This window comes from Dicentrarchus labrax, unplaced genomic scaffold (assembly GCF_905237075.1).
Source record: "Dicentrarchus labrax unplaced genomic scaffold, dlabrax2021, whole genome shotgun sequence".
Lineage (NCBI taxonomy): Eukaryota > Metazoa > Chordata > Actinopteri > Moronidae > Dicentrarchus > Dicentrarchus labrax.
The window spans coordinates 3,182,633-3,203,294 of NW_026136707.1; the positions used below are offsets into that span (position 1 = coordinate 3,182,633).

Below are 20,662 nucleotides of genomic sequence, written 5' to 3' on the forward strand. Positions count from 1 at the left end.
CTCAAGTCCATTTTTCAAGGAGTATTAACAGAGCAGCCTAGCTTATCATTTTGACATATTTCTCATCACTTTTCCCATGCAGACAGTTCTTGTTTTAATTCAGTAATTGTCTGTGTCTGTGCAGCTGGTAACGCAGTGAAGAGAAAGCAATCAAGGAAACGTCTCATCATCCAGCTGCCATCCAACGGAGGACAGGACTGTCCGGAGGTCCTGGGGGGGGGGGGGCCTCGGAGCCCCCCAAATTTTTCCAGGGTTTAGGTAAAAAAAAAAAGGGGGGGGAAAAAGGGGGGGGGAGAGGGAATTTAAAAAAAAAAAAAGGGGTGGGGATGATTTTAAGGACCCTTATAGACCTCATCTTATCATATATTTTCAAATACAACCCACATTTATAGATGCACACTTTCTTATTCATCATGCTGGCCAACAAAAAGTAAACACTAACAGATTTAATTAGATTACAGGAATATTTGGTGTTTTGTGACCATAAATTATTAACTCATTGGCTCTGTTGGACTGTATTGAGCAATAAGACCTACTGTAGCTCTGTGGTGAAACAATTAATAAGATTTAATAAGTTCAGAGCATTGATCAGAACTGTTTATTGGTGAATATGAGACAAAGCGCTATTTTAAGGATTTTTAGTATCATTTCAACAAAGTCAGTAATCTTAACTTCAGACTGCTGCACTTCAGGAGCACCAATAGTTTATTTTCTGATAATAGCAGCAATAATTTAACACTAATTCAGGTTGATACTCCTGAATTTAATTAATTTTCTTAGTTTTTTTTGTTGTTGTTTCTTAGAGATGAAAAAAAAAAAAAAACGTTTAGGTCATAAAAAAGTGCGACTCATTCTGTATCATTTTAGATGCTTGAAAAATAAGAAATTTGCTGTTTATTTTTATTCTGTTCAGGAAAGATCAACAGAGTGATCACTCACTCATCTTGTACATAAACGATCTTGAGTTTCCTGAAACTCCCACGTAAACTTTTAAGCGCATTATATAATCGTATAAAGCTTATAAGTAACCTTTAAAAAAATTAGACCTCCAGGATTTTGGGTTTTGAAGTCGTTCGCCCGCGTCTGTAAGCAAATGTTAACTCAATTATCTAACAGTAAACTGGAGCACCAGTAGCACCGTTAGAGGCTGTCAGCACGATATACATTCATATATTGATCGATTACTTACAAGATATCAGTAGAGAAAGAATATACAGTAACGCCACATTTAAACCTCTTGATTGAATAGTTACTGAGTAATGTCAACTTTACCACTAACATAATGTTTCAGATATTATATTAAATGTGAGCCTGAATATGTCAAAATGTAACTTCAAAAGATGAAAATATATAAATTTCTCTCACTGATCCTCTACAAAAAGGAGCTAGGGCTGCATGATAGGGTTTAAAACACATCATATTGCGATTGATTAACTAAGGAATATGTGGGAATGATCATTTTGGCATCACAGACTAAATTTCCACCAATAAAAAAAAAAACACAAAAAACTATTAAAATCATCATGATAAGAACATTCATCACACCAGGACTCCTCTGCAGCACTACAGTACTTCATTATAATTATATAATTATATACCTTTATTCTGTGATTTGCTTATTGCACTTCGAGTTCGATAATGTCTCGATTAATATGTCAGACTTTTATTTATGTAGTAGTGCGATGAGTTTGTGATGATGCTTGGTATGTTTAATACTATACACATGACCAATACAGGCCTGTAGCCTAATATAAAGAAAATAAATGCAATATAAATCACAATATTGGTCCATAATTTTCCTCAAATAGTTTTATTTTTAAACTGTATTTAATAAGTAAACAAGTTCAACCATCTGGTGGATACAGCTTGAGTCTGTAATCACAAGTGTGCAGGGGGGACTAAAGGTAATGAGAAAGTTTGAAAAAATAAAACAAACACACAAAATGTTAAATAAATATCTTGTAGAGCCAACAATAGTTATATGTACACCTTTTTTGTTTGTACATTCAGATATAGAGGAATTGTATTGTTTGATGTGCACATGGAGTCTTTTTGCTTAGAAATTTAGAATTTAGTAAAGATAATAAGCAAATTAATTAAATTAAAGGTAACATAATGTGAAGGGGAGATATCATCAGCAATAAACCTGACAGTTTCCTCCACGTTTGTTATTTTATAATAGTTTATATACTCTGAGGTCTCCACAGAACTTACATCAATGTCTTTCTTGAGTTCTGCAAATAACAATAAGTTGAAACCTGTGAAGCATTTTAAAGGAAATCTCTTTGACTTTAAGCCCAACATACAAACCTTTCTATTACACACTGACTGTCTTACATGGAGCAGTGCGATGTTGTAGTGTAATAGTGAGCCCACTGACGGCCATACCGTCCTGATTTATTCCAGGTGGAAAACCCACAAGTGGAGGAAATGCCAGCTGGTCCCTTGGTTCATCAGACAGAACAGTGCGGGCGCGCAGGAGACCTGTGGACCCGGGCTTCAGACAAGAGGTATAGAAACCAATCTCTTCATCTCCCATTTCCCTCCTTGCATCTTCACTGAACCATTCCTAATCATTGTAAATTAAATTTTTTCTCATTGCGGTGCATCTGGAGCCCGGCCACAAGGCAGCAGATGGATGCGCCAAGGTTTAGAGAAAAGGCCAATTTACTTATGGCGAACATCAAATCCTCCCACTTACGAGACACAACCCAAACGGAGGCTCCTTAAAAACATCAACAAGATACTTTTTTTTGTTGTTTTTATTTTATTCTTTGGTTTTTCTTCCCGAGTTTTGGGGGAAGGAAATGTGTTCACAACTCATCATGTGCCTCTTGAGACTTTGTTTGACAGGTTTGGTTGTTTCACTGCTTGGGTTTTTTTCCACCTCGGGCTCTTGTCATGCAATTTTAATCGAATGTCTCTTGTTGAAATTTAGGAGAAGTTGCTGCACCTTGCCTATAGCATGCGTCAGCCCGACATCCTGTTCATATGGGCTTCACGCATAAGTGACAAGTACTTTAAAGAGGTTATAGTCCTCTCTTTTTTTTTTTTTTAAAGCACATTTCCTCTTGCCTTTTTATAGAGGATGGATGCACCATGTAGTCCTGGGAGGCTTTCATAAAAATCCAATTTCAGGGGGTCACGCAGAATGATCAATTTCATTATGTTCCAGCTCCTATGGAAGGCCGTTATTAGTGCTTATGTTTCTATTTCTTCTTCGCTAGCTTACAGTAATGGATGGAAGAATCAATTTATTCATGAAAATGCTTTAAGGTCCACTTAAGTCTTAGCCGCCGCGCTATTCCAGATTTCTGTGCTGCTTTTTTCGCTGATTTGATACCATGTGACACCTGATGTCCGGACCCTCCTGCGCTTGTTTTCACCCCTCTGACACTTCTAAATGGCAGAAATCATTTTGTCATTGACTTAAACCAAATGAGACACACTGTCTTTTCTGGTCTGTGTTTTCTGTCACTCTAATGTGTGTGTTCTTTACCTGGACAGAGGCTTTCCTTAGAGGGGAGAAAACAGTGTAGTGCCACTATTAAACCCACACACACACACACACACACACACACACACACACACACACACACACACACACCAAGAAAAGACCTGACCTCATACACCACCAGACACAGGCTTTCCAAACCAATATCAGTGCCCACGGGGGTTCAGCAAAAAAATGTGCTTAGAGATTGATTTCTCTGTGAAGGTACAGCCCTGCAGAACGTCTGCATCAAATGAAATATTGCAGCAACACAAGTAATACCCTTTATTGAAAGAACAAAGAATGGGGATGATGCAAGCCAACTTAAATTGACTTGTGGGCTCTAAACCAATTGAGGTAGATATGCATTTGTGTCTGCTCCCCCCCCCCATGGGATCAAATCTGAATTATACAGTTCTGATCTATTTTTCATTAACTCTTTAGTTACCCTCTTTAAATCTCTGTTTGATGTTATGTTGCTCATCAGTGGGGGGAAGAAGTAATGGGAATATCTTACTTTTTGATTTTACAAGTTAGAAGGGAGTTACTACTCAGACTGTGGAAACATTTGTAGGATGTTTTCTGTGACTCTGGAGGAGAGCTTCATCTAGCCTGAGAAAACTACTAAGTTGCCATTACTTAAATTTATGGAAGTACAGTTTTGCATTTAGCAATTGTATCTAGCATCTAAGTGCTAGGTATTTATTAAAGGAATAGTTCGTCATTTTGAGAAATAAAGTCATAATATTACAAGAATAAAGTCGTAACATTACGAGAATAAAGTCGTAAGACTGAGAACTGTCAGCCTGTTGGCTCAGCCAGTAAAACTGTTTAATGACAAAATTATCAATACATTAGTTTACCTGTTGACTGTACGGTACGACTGAGATAAACAGCGGCTGCTGGGCTCAGGCTGAGGCTGCTGTTTGGTTGAGCTGCTCACGTCCGATCTTGATAACTCTATCAAAGCTTTTTTCTCATTAAAACTTTTTTTTTTGTAATATTATTACATTATTTTCGTATTAATACGACTTTATTCTTGTAATTTCCAAAAAAATAAAATAATTCTTTCTCTTAGTCTGGCCCGTAGTTTCATTTTTTGTGTTTTTTGTTTTTTTTTAAACTATTACATTAGCGTCTGACCTGCTGTCAGTTAACTAGCTGCTGGCTTTAGCTTCCATCTGTATTTATCAGACAGCTATGCGCTTGTTATTGACCTCCTCATTCAATTCCTCTCATCAACTCTCAGTACCAAAGCAAACTTTCGGAAATGTCAAACTATTTTTGTAAGTAAAACTTAAATAAATTTCTGTCAAAAAATGTCAAAAAGCAATCAATAAGTAAAGATATATGCAGACATTTGGCTCCTCTTATTGGATTATTGGTATGCATAGATAAAATAACGAGTCAGCAGTATTTAAATGTTCTTGCTTAATATTTTATACTGTAAGCTAATTATATGTTTTGTCTAGAAAATCTGAATCTGCAACTTTCAAGTATAAAGTAGCATTAAAATGGAAATATGGAATTAAAGTACAAGTGCGTCTGGTACTTAAATAAATGTATTTTCCACCAATGTACTTCACTTATTTCCTGTTTTATTACCATACATCATTGTCCTGCACATTTTAATACCTGCTATAACCGATCAATCTGTTGAAACAATAAAAAATATACCACTTTATGGCTCCCTACACGTTCTAATGACGTCCTTTTGACCCGTCTTTCTCTAATTCTTCCAGCTGTGTCCTGCCGCCAGCTGGACGGGACGCAGGCCGACATCGGCGAGTGTCTGAAATTCGCCAAGGCCATGCCTACCATCACTCAGCGCTGTCAGCTCCCCTGCCAGGATGACTGCCAGCTGACCAACTGGTCCAAGTTCTCGTCCTGCACAGCTGACTGTGTTGGGGTCCGCACCAGAAAGAGGGCATTGATAGGTGGGAACAGAGAGTGGCACAGCACAAACAATGGGCTGCTGTTTTGAACCTTTTTCTGACAAGCTTATTTACACTGTAGCTTAAGTGTTAAGAGGTATCAGGCAATTTAGGGAGGTAATGTTGGTGGGCAGTGGTCCAAGAGAAAAGGAGTAAAGTGAAGGTCATAAATCTATTCAGATAGTTCTTGCCCGCTAAATGCTCCAGTGGGATTAAAGCAACAAATCTGAAATATCTTTGCAGCCTTTGTTATCAATCAGAGTGTCCCCAGAGAGGTCTTCTGTGCATCACAGTCATAAAAGCTAAATGACAAGAGTGGTGCAATGCATTAAGGCAACTCCACGAGAGGTTACTGGGTGGAAAAAAGTCAACTTTTAAACTGAGAGAAAGTGGATTTTAAAAGCTTTTATTTCCCCCTGATGTGAAGTCTTTTGACCCATTTACAGAAGTGTAAAAGAGCAGAGAGGTCAAGTAATGCATATAAACACCCTTTGAAGAGGTGGTTTAATTGTTCTTAGCTTTAAATCAGGAAGGAGATGGTGTGGATTTATCCAGAATCCTTTAGCTATATTTGGGGAAAAGGATCAGCAATATCTTAAATGTTGGCCTAACCCTCACAAACCAAAATGACGCACACAAATTCAGTGTCCTTAAAGCAGGTAGTAAAGGTGGATGATTATGTTGAGCAAAATGTGTCTTCTGCTGCCAGTTGGTCACTGTGACCTTTACAGACAGATAATAGCAGGCTACAGAGTTTCTTGCAATTAGCCACAACCACCTGTGGTCCTGATGCAGGATAAACTTTACAGACCTCAGTCGAATTCATTTTAATGCAAAAAACATACTGATTTAAAGTCGAACGCTGACACTTGCAGGTAAAGATGTCGTGGGCAGTTAGAAACTCATCATCTCACCTTATTTGCATGGGAAATAGCTCCTAATGATAGACCACTGCAAGGAAGAAGTTTTTTTGCACAGTGATCTATGATTAACGATGCTTGACATGTCTAAGGATGAAAAAAAACGTCAAGCTGTTTCGGTAAAAGAGCACTCTGCTTGAAACTATTTCACCAGCGTAATCTATCATCAAGAGTTGCTGCCCCCCCTCCCACAACAGGGACAGAAACTCCTGTGTTATTCAGCCTTTTTTAAGTGGGTACACTATCCCAAACAAGTCCTTGAAAGTAGCCTCGAGTATCATGAGACTCAAACCAACACAGACATAAATCCACCAACACCAACAGCCATGTGGAGTCATTTCACCCAAGGCTGTCCAACTCATCTCTCTCCCTCTGCTTTCCTTAGGGAGAAGCAAGAAAAAAGACAAGTGCAAGAATACACAAATGTACCCTTTGAGTGAGACCCAGTACTGCCCCTGTGACAAGTACAATGCCCAGCCAGTGGGGAACTGGTCAGACTGCATCCTGCCCGAGGGAGGCAGAGTGGAGAGCATCCTGGGGATGAAGGTCCAGGGAGACATCAAGGAGTGCGGACAGGGCTACCGCTACCAGGCCATGGTGTGCTACGACCAGGACAACAGGCTGGTGGAGACCTTACGCTGCAACAGTCACGGTGAGTACATGTGCAGGCTGTCACTGCCGAGGTTTAAACACAGAGTTAAAATTGTGTTTTGAGCTGTTACCACATCCATACACACTGTATTGAGTTTGATTCTTTGTGTCTTGCTTCGGGGATTTAACCACTGCTGCAAAAGCAACTCCGTCCTATGTAACAGTTTGGGTCTGTGTTTCTTGGTTGAGCTAACGTTAACTTGAAGAGAGTCGAAAGAATCACAAACACACAGCCATGCTGGTACTGGGGGTTTCCACACTGCTCATTGTTTCTAACTAACACATCGACCTGATCAAGTCGGGTTGTACGGCTTCTCTTTTATCATACATGAACAGAACAGTGGCTGCACTTAATCTAAACATTACACTTGAGCTGAGAAGCAAAAGACAAAAAACAGGAGCTCAGCAACAGGCATCCATTCACCGCAGGTACGCCATTCAGCGAAGTCTAAGCAACACGGTATCGTAAAGCTACATTTCACAGTTTCGACTGTTACACCTATTTGTTGACATCAAGATTTTGAGGTAGTTAGCCCTAACCCTAGTCTTTACAAAGCACCTTGTATTGATTTTATGTGCAGAAAAGTCATAGACTATAAATATGAGTAATATTTATTTGACACATTCAGGCATTTATTTATTATTATTCACTGAAATAAAAAAATTTAGTTAGATATAGACTCTGTTTCACTTCCCATGAACTCTGCGTGGTTCTCGAGGAGCTGTAGCACTTTAAACTTTCTGTAGTGTTTGTAAACCAACCAACCGTGGTTGCTACTGAGCTACTGAGCTACACCCTCTGCCAGCCCTCCACGCCTGAAAGATACATTTGTTGTGATTAGTTTAAATTGGAACTACTTTTTATTGAAGAAATAGTCCCAATTGAGAAACAGCTGACAGTTCTGTGGATTATCCAGAGTTCCAAAGACGTTGCTGTTGAATTGACCTGGACAAACAAAATATCTGCATGGCAACGTAACACTAGAGGCCAGTGAGAAAATGTTGGGTTGTGACCCCTGATAAGGGACAGAAATCTGCATCAAAGTACAAAAGTCGAAGTGCATTTTGTAGCCAGGGGAGAAACATACTGTAGCACATCAGATTTCTGTACATGCAAGAATAACTATTGTTCTGTTAAATATTTATCTGAAGTGAAGGATTGTGTTTGAGCACAAATCAAAGCTCCTCCCATGGAGGCTAGCAACTCATTTTGAATACTGACTTTCACACAAGGAGGCTTTTTTCTGGCACACTCCTGTCAGAATCATTTGTCTCCACGTTGTAAGGTCTTATCTTAGATCCAAAATACTTCAAGCAAAGAATCTGGGCTCAGAAACTCGTTGTGAAATTGCTGTGAAATAGAATGCGGGAGATGTTCAAATGAATACATCAGTGTTGTGCATATATAAACATGGTTTTAGTCTCCTTCTGTGAGTCAGAGATTCAGATATGCGTCAGTTAATCTGAGTGTGGGTGTGACAAGAGCACGTCGCAAGGACGGGGTTGTGCGTGTTTGTGTGTTTGTCAGCTTCTGTGTATTTTTACACCTATGTGAATGCTTTTGAGTGTATGTGTGTGTGTGCATTCATGCATTCATCTTCAAGCATCGTTGAGCTTAGAAAAAGAGAGATGTTCCTTGAGGTGCACAGAAAAACAAAAACACATTCATGAGGCTTGGCGTTAGTACATGTGAATCTCAAAGATATCATTAAATCTCTCTTTTATCCCCCTCATTCAGTCGCTCTTCCCCCCCTGTTCACTCTGCCACTCCCTCCTTCATTTTCTGTACCCTTCTCTCCATCTCAGCCATCATCACTTTAAATCTTGATAGAGGAGGAGACATGGTCCTTCCACGACTCTGCTGCTGACACAATGCCCTCGGCTATGATGGTGATCAGGCAAAATGTGCCACTGTTATCTCTATGTTCCACAGACATGAACAGAAAAAAAGGGGATTATCATTAAAAGTGCACGTTGATCCAAGCTTTGTAGTATTTCTCACTTTTCAGATTGTCTCGTTCCTCTATGAGAGGGAGTGAAGATAACGTTGAATCTTTTTGAGGGCTCTTCTGAACAGTTCAACGAATTAGTTATTTTATTCAGAGTTTGCATAGTTGCAGCAAGTAACAATACAAGGATTGTGAACTACAAAGAATAATATATTAAAAGGGGATTTTAGAAATCTGTACATTTATATATTTTATATCCATATAAATGATTTAAGTCAAGCTTGAACAGAGGGAGACTAATAATCAGCGGCACAAGAAGCAAGTAACATCCAAATGGCAAATTCCTGATTCTATTAGTTCCCAGCAATAATTGCAGTCAGCCACAAGAAGATCTAATTAGTGTGTTGTCATGTTTAATATAATCAAGACTGAGACTGAGGGGGTAGAGACTCCAGACCAAGCCACAGACTCACCAGCTCAAGACAATGACTGAAATTGTGGTGGTATGCAATCATTAAGATGGATGAGAGTTTTTAATCCTCTCTCACAAAAAAATCACAAAACAACATAACTACTCAACATAAATTGAACTATTCAATCGGACTCGAAGGACATGTAACCACCAAACCTACAAAAAACACTACTCAACAAACCATAGTACTACTTCGTCTACTACTACCATCACACTGTGTCAAAGGTCATGTGTAGTCAGGGGAAATATTGTAATGAGTCATGGGCTGTCCTATATGATGTGACAGTACTCATATAGTTCTTATGACTATAAGTGACCCATGACGCTTTGACCTTTACCATGACTTAATATTACAGGACGGCTCAGGGGGGCCTTGGCCTCGTCTTAGCCGGATGTGGTAAAGGAGGGGGTAATACAGTCACTGTGGGAAACCATAAAAGGGTAAAGCTTAAGGGCAAGTATCTTGCTGAGGACCTGTGAACTTGAGCAGTTCTGCAGTGAACAGATTTGTTGGCGCATGACGAGCCACATTTGTTAGAGAAAGACAGAAACACACTAAGAGACTGTGCCGTATAATTGAGCTTAAGTTGTTTTGACTGTTACAACATGTAGACAGTGTGCTGTCAAGGTGCCAAGGTCAGCGTCTGGTAAAGCTGGTATTGTACATCAAAGGGTCCTTCTAGGCCTATGGTGACTCTTTGTTAATCCTCTGTGCTCCATCGTGAGCGCAGAGCCTCCGTTGTTATTTCCAGAGCACCCTGGGATTAAGCTGTCCCCAGTGCCTTGGAGATGATTGTGGTGCAGGAGGTGTAACAGGTCAAAAATCAGGCAGTAATATTGAAAGATTCCTGGAGCCAGAAGGTTAACCTAAAGCTTCCCGGGCCAACCACCCATCAAACAGAGGAAATGTGGTTTCAGAAGCCAACACTGTGGAGACTCTATTCCTTACCGAATGGCCAGAAATAAATGGTTGCTGGATTTACTATCTAGGTCTTCTCGGTCGGTACCCAGGGGTCCAGTGTAGAATAGGATAGAGTAAACGAGGGGGAAAATCTGTTTTAGGTGCACAGTGCTACAGTCTGTAGCTTCACAGAAATAAATCAACAAACAAAACACACATCAGAAAACCATCACAAAATCAACATCCTTAAAACATGAGACACATTTGACTATACATATTAACACTGACAATACGGCAGGTTAAAGAGAGAGACTGTAAGAAACTATAAGAATTAAAGTGCTATGGTGCTGGTTTGTGTATTTCACATTGCCCTATTGCACTAGGATTTAGTATTAGAGTTCAACAGCTTGATAGAAGTGGGGACGAACGATAACTTCAGTCTGTTTGATTTGCACTTTGGCACAGGCAATCTTCTTCCTGATGGCAGAGGTTCGTACTCAGAGAAGAGGGAGGTTGGATGTTGAGGGTCCACAATCATTTCTGCTGCTTGTTTCGTGACTGTGTGCTCATACAGGCTCTGTATGGGCTCATTCTTTCTTCCCTATTATCCCCATAGCTATTTTGTTCGTGCTGGCAAGCAGCAGCACTGTTAAGTTGCCAAACCATGCTGTGATTCTATATCTAATGATGCTCTCTAGGATCGCCCGGTAAAACATCAGCATGATCTGGCTGCTCACCCCGTACAGTCTCAATCGCCTTAGAAAGTAAAGTCTCTGCTGCAGTCTATTGCACAGGTGATCAACGTGTGATCGAGCATACTAGTGGGTTCCTGCAAGCGCAAAAAGAGTAAAGCATATTTGGGAAAGTCCCACTATTAACTGCTGTGTGTACAAACCATCCAGCAGCGTATAACTTCATGTGCTTTTCCACTGGTTCTGTATTTTGAAAAACATTTTCCTGTTGTGATTGGTTTGGTTGATATCGGTTCTACCAAAAGCATGTATAATTTATTAGTTATTTTATACAAGCACTTTGCTCTCTGTTGTGTTATAGCACACACATGAATGTTTCACAGGTTGTGAAGACAAACAGTACATAACATATAATATATAAGGACAGTGACACACATTAGTGTAATAAACTGCCTTGTCTCTACTTCTCTAAACATCTTCTACAAAACTGGAATATTATTGAGTTTTGAAAGTTTTCTGAATTTAGTAACTGGATCAGTGTGCAGATGACCCTTTTTATATTTGCATTATGTGGTTTTCTTCTATTTCTGTGTCAGTTTATCCCTTCAAGGTTTTTTCCAGCCCTAACAATGTGCCAGCATGCTATGAATGCCAGTGGGTTCCTGCATGTTCAAAGACAAAATAACAACACAGCATTACCATACTGTGAATAATGGTGAAGTACAGATTAAGCTAACATGTGTTTGCCTGCTTATGTTCTAAACAAAATGCTGATACATTGTGGCTGTCTACTTCCAGAGGCATGTCAGTGCAAATCCCAATTATCACTGGGAGGTTCAAGAGCTGGTTGGGCAGTGAAGATGTTAACATTTCAGGTGAAGTTGGGCAGTCAGCAGTTAGGAAAGCTTTATACCGCAGTGACAACTGCTTTGGGAATTAGAGCAGGAGCTTGTTTCAGGTTGCAAGTTGACTTCTAAAGGCAACAGTAGTGATCTCCTACCTGGACTCGGCCCAAAAACACCCCTGAGAGCTTGGCAAGACACCTAACGAGTTCATATCAGTTGAACTACAAGTGAACTGCAGGCTTAGGTGCTGCAGCATTTGCACCGTGAGTGGCGTTAAAGTGACAGCGTCAGTGATTTAGACTGACTGGACTTGAATGTCAGTGCCTACAGTGGGAGGTCAAAGGTGATGAAGCTTCAGCTTTCAGATGTGTGTGGTTATGCTGAACTCAGCAAGGTGTTGATGTAGAGTTGCTGATCTGGACTCAGGAGAAAGAGAGTGCAAGGAGGTCAGGCAGAACTGTGTGTGTGTGTGTGTGTGTGTGTGTGTGTGTGTGTGTGTGTGTGTGTGTGTGTGTGTGTGTGTATTTGCATGGATGTGATCGTTATGTCACTGTGCATGTAGTTGGTGCTGCCAAGACTCTAGTCCTGACTGGGTTTAACAGACTTTTTATTTTCTAATCATATTAGCTTTTAGGAATCTTAGGGCTTAGTTTCGGGCCTGCATATTGGGCAGCAAGATCACTCTTCAACTGTCCTCTTCAGCTGAGCCAACTTTACCCTATGTCTAAGCTCCAATCATCCATATATAAAACACATCCATCAAATTGTATTTGTGAGGAGGACACTATCACCTCTGGCAGCAGTATTCCGTAAAAGGTAAGAAAAAAAGAAAAATGAAAGGACTGATAGGAATGTGAGATTTTTTTAGTTGTAAAAGGACAAACCCTCCCCTCTCTTAAGTGTGGCGGAGGAGGCATTCAGACAAACATTTGCACTGCATCAAAAACAAAAAAAGGTTTTCTGTTGATTTCAATTAGACCACTGCAGGGGACTGTCTAAAAAAGTGGAAAAAACATCACAGCTAGCTCAACCTTTGGCGCAACACAATGCAACTTCATTGACCAAATTGGGAATTGATCAAGTCCACATTCCTGATAGATTACTTTGCAACACAATTGGTGCAATTCTATTGTTTACCTTGCCGTCATCGGGGATAAAATGCCTGCTGCTGTGATAACTTTTCAAAGCTATCCTGTCTCATTGTATTATTATCTGTATTGGCATCTGCTAAGCCTTATTATGTGCAGATGTATTACTCAAACTTGACTTTCTGGATTGTATTTCATCTCCTCAACAGTACCTTTAGCAACACACCCACACCAGCAGAGCCGAATGAGTAATTTATTTATGTATTTATTTATTTTTGGAGCTAAATGTGGCCTGACATGACCAGAATTTGACAGCAGGGCGTCACTCAATTGTGTCAGTTGTGGGACCAACTTAGACATCCCAAATAAAGAATATGGATAACTACCACTCTCCCTCTAGTTATCCTCCATTTACTCCAGCAGTGCTCAGTGGCCAGCAGTGGATAGCTTTTGTACCCGGCAGCATGTTGTTACAAAAGAACATGTGTGCTCAGCAAGACTTTGCGGAGTTTAAAAGAAAAATACTTGCATTTAAAGTGATTGATTTGTTAGGACTGAATAGCCTCGGTGGGATTCCTCTGTAACTTGTTATCTGAAATCACGGGAAGTGTGTTTTCAGCATATCCGTCAGTCAATGTGGCACCAAATGTCTCTCAATAAAAAGAAAAGCAGCCTGAAAGAGCCCACACCATGAAGAGGAAGTTGTTAGGCACCCAGTGAGACACTCCACTTTCCCGGTTCGTTCACCTCATCGATTTTCTTAATCAAAGGCTAAACAGATTTACAGGCCAGTGCTGTTACATAATCCTAAAAATGTATTACGTTCTGTCTACTAAACAGACTTTCTCTGAGCAAGTGAAAGAAGACGTAATGCACAAAGCCAAAGGTTCAGAAGAATAATCTCCTTCAACGCATTTGACTGAACCTTGGCCTGTGTGTACTGGTAAAAAACAGAGGAAATCACAGCCCAGAGATGGTAAAGGTCCAGAAATCCAGAAAAACACAAATAACAAGCAGAGTGAGATGCTTAAAGTCAGCCCTGTTAACTGTGCCATGACCCTGTGAGCTGAGGAAAAATAGATTGAAATAATGAAGCTTGCTGTCAGGCCCAACTATTGCTTTGGTAGATTTTTAGACTTTTATATAACAGACCATAAAATTGGGCCTTTTGAATGTGGACCCTGTTTTTATTCCAGTTGGCTGAAAATCAATAGGTGCATTTAGATTAGTTTGTGAAGAATCGGTTAATAGTTTGCAGTGCTCTTACAGCTGGGTATTTTTCCCCATCTGGCATTTAAAGAGTTCTTGAACTTGAATCCTTGTTTGTTAGATCGAAAAGAAAAACTAATCTTTGGGAGTTAGGACAGATGTAGTTTCATACCAGGTAAAGAAAACAAGATTCTTCTCAGAGACTCAAGAACCAGCCATTTCTCTCTAAAGCCAGTCATTCTCAAGTGGAGGCTGAGATCCTGCTGGTGGGATACAGAGAGAACCAAGGTTTTATTTCAAAGCTGATTTCATTCTGAAATAATCATTCAATAATCAAAAATAATTTTCTCTTTTAGTTTTTCTTTCGAAGTGTGTATGCACCTCATAAATCATACCATTAAACTTTACAGGTCACAAGGCAAAACCCAGAGCTACCGCCATTAATTAGTTTGATTCCTGCAAAACACCTCATGTCTTGTCGTCCTTTCAGGTTACATTGAGGAGGCGTGCATCATCCCCTGTCCCTCGGACTGTAAACTCAGTGAGTGGTCTAACTGGTCACGCTGCAGCAAGTCCTGCGGCAGCGGGGTCAAAGTTCGCTCCAAGTGGCTCAGGGAGAAACCTTACAACGGTGGCCGGCCGTGTCCAAAACTGGACCACATCAACCAGGTACAGGCACTGAAAGCTTCTGTATTTGAAGTGTGAATTTGTGGCTGAGCAGGAGCTTGAGATAAAAAACCAAAGCCTGCTTTCAGCTCGCCACTGATTGTTGAATATTTATGGACTGTGCTACAATATATTTATACTTTATTACAAGTGTGATACACATTATACGTATCCAACACTGAAGAGAGAGAAAGAAATTCATTATTAATGAATAATCAGCTCGAGTCTGCAGAGCTTTCCCTTACCTTCCCCTCATTATTGCAGCAGTAATTTTTTTGCTGAGCAGCGACAGTGCAAAAAGCAATGTGTGCTATAAATGGATCCCATCCACCATATTAATGCCCCAGTGTGCGCCAGTTGATTCCTTAAGGTTTCCATGATTTGCAAAAATGAAATGCTTTCCAGGCCCGTGAGTATCAGCAGATGCAGATTATGGTTGTGTTGATCTACGTCTGGCAGTGTGTGTGTGTGTGTGTGTGTGTGTGTGTGTAAGTGTAAGTGTAAGTGTGTGTATCTGCTAAGTTCACACAGGTATTTATGCCAGAGGCTTTTCTGATTATGTCCTCAAATGTTGCATTAATCATAGGTTCTGCACTATATGAACAGTTGGCATGTGCTCATTAATCCATCTGTCTCCTTTTAATCCACCCCAATGCTCACTGGATATGACTCACTGCTACAGGCTCAGGTAAGAGCTGCTTTCCTCAGCTATTTGTAATGTAGTCGCAGATGTTATGTGTCGCTAATGTCAGTGGGTCACTGACAGATAGATGTACACAGTCACAGTACCCTCACTATAAGTAAACAAGTTACTATCAGATTGGAGTTTTATTTATACAGACATTTCCCAGAGGCAGAGCTGCTCTGGGGGCAGAAATAATCTCGTTGGCTGAGTTAAACCTCAGAAAGCTGAGCCAAAGAATCACTGCGTATTAGGCAAAAACTTCACTGACAAACTTCCATGGCTAAGACGAAACATTTATAAAAATACAAACTGTAGAGGCCACATTTTTATTTTATCCATGACCATGATGATTATGATTATTAGTTGGGCCAACCCATTGAGCTTTCTCTCGCAGCTGTATCTACCTAAAAAATGCTAAGCACATAAATAAGGTTATTCTGTCCTCAGGTGTATGAGGTGGTGCCATGTCGGAGTGATTGTAATCAGTATGTGTGGGTGGCCGAGCCGTGGAGTGTGTGGAAAGTCAGCAACGTGGACTTGAAAGAGAACTGCGGCGAAGGCGTGCAGACCAGGAAAGTGAGGTATGTATCAAGCTGTCTGTCCCACTATGTGTCTATGTTTATATGGTTTATATGCATGAATAGAAACTGTTAAATGTAGTGTATATTAGTGCTGAAATAATGAACCCATTAGTCAACAATTTTATAAAGACTACGGTGTAGAGCTGCTCTATTTTAAGAGTATTGTGAGATAACTTGAATTGGTGCTGTACAAATAACACTGAATTGAAAACAAACAATGTGATACTCAATTAATTTCTTAATTTATTGGCAAATGCTAAAATGTGCTGCTTTCGTTTGTTATATTTTAAATTGAATTTGGGTTTGGATTTTGGATTCTTAACCAGTCAAAACAAGCAATTTGAAGACATTACAAAGGGCTTTTGTAGTCATTATTATATTATTAATTAATGTATCAGAAAAAATAATTTGTTGGTCTAAAGCAGTTGCAAGCTGTCAGACCTCTAATAAGGCTGACACACTAATTTGTAATCCTTATTTCATTAATATGACTACCTTGTGTAAAGTTGGGCTTTTTATGGGGAAACAAACCGTGCAAACGATCCTGTATTGGCTGGGCGAAGCTGTATAACATGGTTTAGCTGACAGTCAACAAAGAACACGCTGCCAAATCTATTCGGGTGGAACTCTTTATTTGGATTTATTCTCTGCACATGCCAAGACATGCACTGTAATTAGACTATATTAGACTCATAAGACTGTAATTAGATGGTTCCTGAGGCAAACAGAACCAAACATAGTGGTCCTGTGGATTAAAAACACACACACGCACACATACAAATAATAAAACGCAGGGACATCATTGGTAGACAAAATATCAACATCCATAACCCTTGTGTGTAATGCCTGTTCATGATTGTTGGTGGTTCAGTGCTTAGGTGGCTGATGCACAATCACAGTAATTAAAAACTACCTCAGCTAAGTTTCTGCTCTTGGAGTAGGTGAAATTATCAGTGAACATAGAAGCAGTCTCACCTCCTCTTTATCTTGTCTGCTGCAGCATAAAAAGCTGTAATTTGGAGGAAAAAACTCTAAAAATGTGGCAGCGACAGTTGAGGAAAGCCAGGATTCAGTTAAAAAAACAACAAAAAAACAACACATGAGTCAAAAAAACAGCTTTTTGTATTGTATTGAAGTGTGAAACATATTTTGAAGTATTTAATTCAGCCAGTCCATGTTCATCATACTGCTGTGCCAGTGGAGTGTGTGTTGCTTTGACCAAATACAACAGATGTTTTTTTTTTTTTTGTTTATCATGAAATTGACATCTGTTACCCTGAAGAACACACCCCACTGCTTAAGAAACACATAGGTCATCAAGTACTCTATGTACCTGTCAACCCTGACTCCTTTGTTGTGGTCTTTTGAACTGCAGCGTTGCTAAAACAAGGTCAAATTCAGTGTTTCTCGATCAATCCCACAGATGCATGCTCAACACGATAGACGGGCCGTCAGAGTCTGTGGAGGACTACCTATGTGACCCAGAAGAGATGCCTCTTGGGGCCAGGGAGAGCCGGCTGCCCTGCCCCGAAGACTGTGTCCTCAATGACTGGGGCCCCTGGAGCCGCTGCAGCCTGGTGAGAGCTGAACCCAGATCAGAAAGCAGCAGCTCAGCTGTCTGGTACAGAGTAGATATGGGAACGTCAGATTTCTGCGAAGCCCACTGAGATTTATCTTGATATCTTTTTCTTGTCAGAAATATTTTCTCTAAGGCTCAAGGAATTCAAAGCGTAGCTGCACTGTATTATTGTGAGCAGTGTATGAATCTTTGTCAACAGGTTATTTCTCGTCCACCAAGGAGGAATAAAAGAGATGTATGAACTGGGAAGCAGGAGAAAAATGGCTTATATATCACCTATATTACACTGTACCCACTGTGCATTCAGCAGGGAAGGAAGATGATTTATGATAAAGACTCAGAACTCCTGAGCAGGTTTCCAGATTTACATTTTCTGACACACGCTCTCTACATCAGCAGTGATGTAGTGGCAAATATAAAGCTGGCTAAAAATATTTGGCAGACAACCACAACGTTGAAAAGAATTAGTTATTTTTTCAGAAGAATGTTGATTTATAAGATACTCAAAGCTACCAGGAATTTGATTCATAATCACTTGCAACCTTGAAGTTGATGGTAAAATTTGTAAAACATGAGAATGTATCTCCCTGTACATCATGACCTTTGAGTCCTTTTCTGACTCACTTTAAAATATTAAGACTTTCTAAATTACTTTTTGCAAGACACTGACCTCTGATTTCATCACAGCAGCGAAGCACGCACCTACAAGCTACAGCCCGAACGCAATCTTTGTTCTCCCTTTTGCAAAAACATGTAAGATGTCAGAACATCCTGTTCAGCTCCTCCGCCCCTGACACCTCCGATTCGGGGTAAAAAGCCATTTTAACTGCTCTGGTTTCACCTGCTGTTCTCACAGCAGCACCTCGGCCATTGTTAATCACACCCCATTCTCTCCCAAAGTGCTTGACACCGACTTCCCACAATTCCAATCTCGAATTGGAGTCTGCAGTGGCACCAGCGGGGGCCTATCGCATGTTTTATTCATCGAGCCAGCGATGGAGTTATTCAAAAGGCTGTCATTTTCTCCCCCAACTCTCTTCTTCACAAGCAATGACCGTGTAGAATCTGGTGGTTTACCATTCCAGCATAATATCTGTTTAAGCGGTCTGTCGTTTCCTGCTGGAAAAACTCGAAATCCATGTTCTGGGAATGCCAGGAGAGAGGGGAGGGAAATGATTTTGTTTATTTACTTTAGAAGTACAATGATAAAATATCCCTCCAGTTGCATGCAGCCTCTAGGAGAATGTCTTCACGTAAGAAAACGGAATGAATTGTGACCCAATAAGTGGGCAAATTATCACGGTTATTGCCTTTTTAATGTTCAATAGATATGGGCATCAGTGTAGCATGAGCCCTCTGGCTTAGTTCCTGCTCCTGTTCAGGGATTCTTATCACTCTCTGCAATATGAGCTATCATTTACACATTTTTACAAACATTTGTGTGGGTTCCAGGTTTTAATGGGGAGTCTCTGTTTCAGCCCTGTACCAGAACCAACAGTCGAGTGCGGTTGGCGTACACCCTCCGGTCGCCCAGCGTGGGGAGGGAGTGTCCAGACACGACTGACAAAGAGCCCTGCGGCCTGAACCTCAACTGTTTCAACTACTTCTACAATATCACAGGTAAAGGCAATGTCGAGGAATGTAAAATAATCCTGAAGTCACAGTGGTCAGAAGCAACTAAGCTGAGTTTGTGCTGATTCCTTCCTCTCTTTGAGGTTGGGAAAGCAGTTTGTTTGTGGCAGACGCGTGTCTCCTCAAAATGACAGCACCGTACGTGCTTTGTGTTTTAGATGGAGCAGATGGTTTTTGGGCCGCAGCCATGGGTGTGTCAGGATGAATGTTTCTCAACTTTAACCAAATCACCAATATGAAAACAGCCTTTGAAGTGAGGGCTTTTAAAAGTCTCTGAACAGCACAGCCTCCATTTCAGAATGAGCTCCTCATCTGTTTTAACAGCAGGAGGAGTAATCGATAACTGACTCATCTTTTTTTCTATTTTCAACAGCTTTGTTACGTTTATTTCTTGGGTTGAGATAATTTGAACCTTTCATGGTTTTGTCAAACCTTGTGTTGTATAATGATGATGTCATGTCTCTTTGCAGAGCACCACTCTGGTAAAGTAAAATGTCAGACTGTTGGCCACAATGGAGCAGCAGTGAAGGAGCAACATTATCGTTCTTTTGGAGTCCAATATTCACGCTCTTTAAGCTCTGTTTTTGGTTTCTACCAACTCCTGAGGCAGATATCTTTTAGCTGCTAAATCCTCCACTATGTTCACCAGCTAGTCTCTAACTGTTTCTGTCTGCTGTTTGTTGCTGAGCAGCTAGTGTACAGTGGGTTTCAAGAGCTTTTGCACTAAAAGCAGCTACCTGCTGGAGCTGAAAACGACACAATAAGAGCAGTGAGAGTTAACCAACAGTTGGACAGCATAACAATGAGCCTAAATTCACTGTAAAGCTCCATAAAGCTGTGAGGAGTTGCAGATTCAGGTGATAATTCTCTGTAGGTTCATTACTATAAGCGACCTCTTTTATTTGATAAATTGTTATTAGAAAAATATTAATTATAGCGTCTATAAACAGAGAGATTTCCAAAACTACTCAGCGATTTGAGCTGGCGACTTTCCCGAGCTCCCCTGTCTAATCTGCAGGATATCACACCTCCATATCACATGTCACAGAGGCTACTCTTTCACATTTCATTCTAGAAACTGTTACAAACTATTTCAATGAAAATGAAAAAATGAGAGATTGTCAGCGTTTCCTGTATTTCATTTACATTTGTTGTGTTGCCTGCTTTGTTGCTGCCCCACATTCGCAACAAGCCCACCCTCCTTCTCTGTCTTCCTTTTGGTTGTTACACCGGGAGACGTGACATATAATCCTCACTGCTGGGTTCACAGTGGCATACAGGCATCCCAGGGTATATGTACATAATATACGAGCTGAGATTATTATAGGGTAAAGCGCTCTTTTTCTTTTTTTTTTGTCTTTGTTG

At 40.3% G+C, this 20,662-nt stretch overlaps 1 protein-coding gene across 1 annotated transcript in view; it reads left to right on the top strand.

Moving 5' to 3' along the window:
- The window catches only part of LOC127367633 (thrombospondin type-1 domain-containing protein 7A), a 152,812-nt gene that overhangs the window by 96,217 nt on the left and 35,933 nt on the right, over positions 1–20,662 (top strand). Inside the window, exons 11-17 of the mRNA XM_051407660.1 lie at positions 2,407–2,510; positions 5,236–5,430; positions 6,733–6,999; positions 14,645–14,829; positions 15,953–16,086; positions 17,510–17,663; positions 19,144–19,285. Of these exons, the coding sequence (XP_051263620.1) occupies positions 2,407–2,510; positions 5,236–5,430; positions 6,733–6,999; positions 14,645–14,829; positions 15,953–16,086; positions 17,510–17,663; positions 19,144–19,285 (1,181 nt within the window). The remainder of the gene's footprint in view (positions 1–2,406; positions 2,511–5,235; positions 5,431–6,732; positions 7,000–14,644; positions 14,830–15,952; positions 16,087–17,509; positions 17,664–19,143; positions 19,286–20,662) is intronic.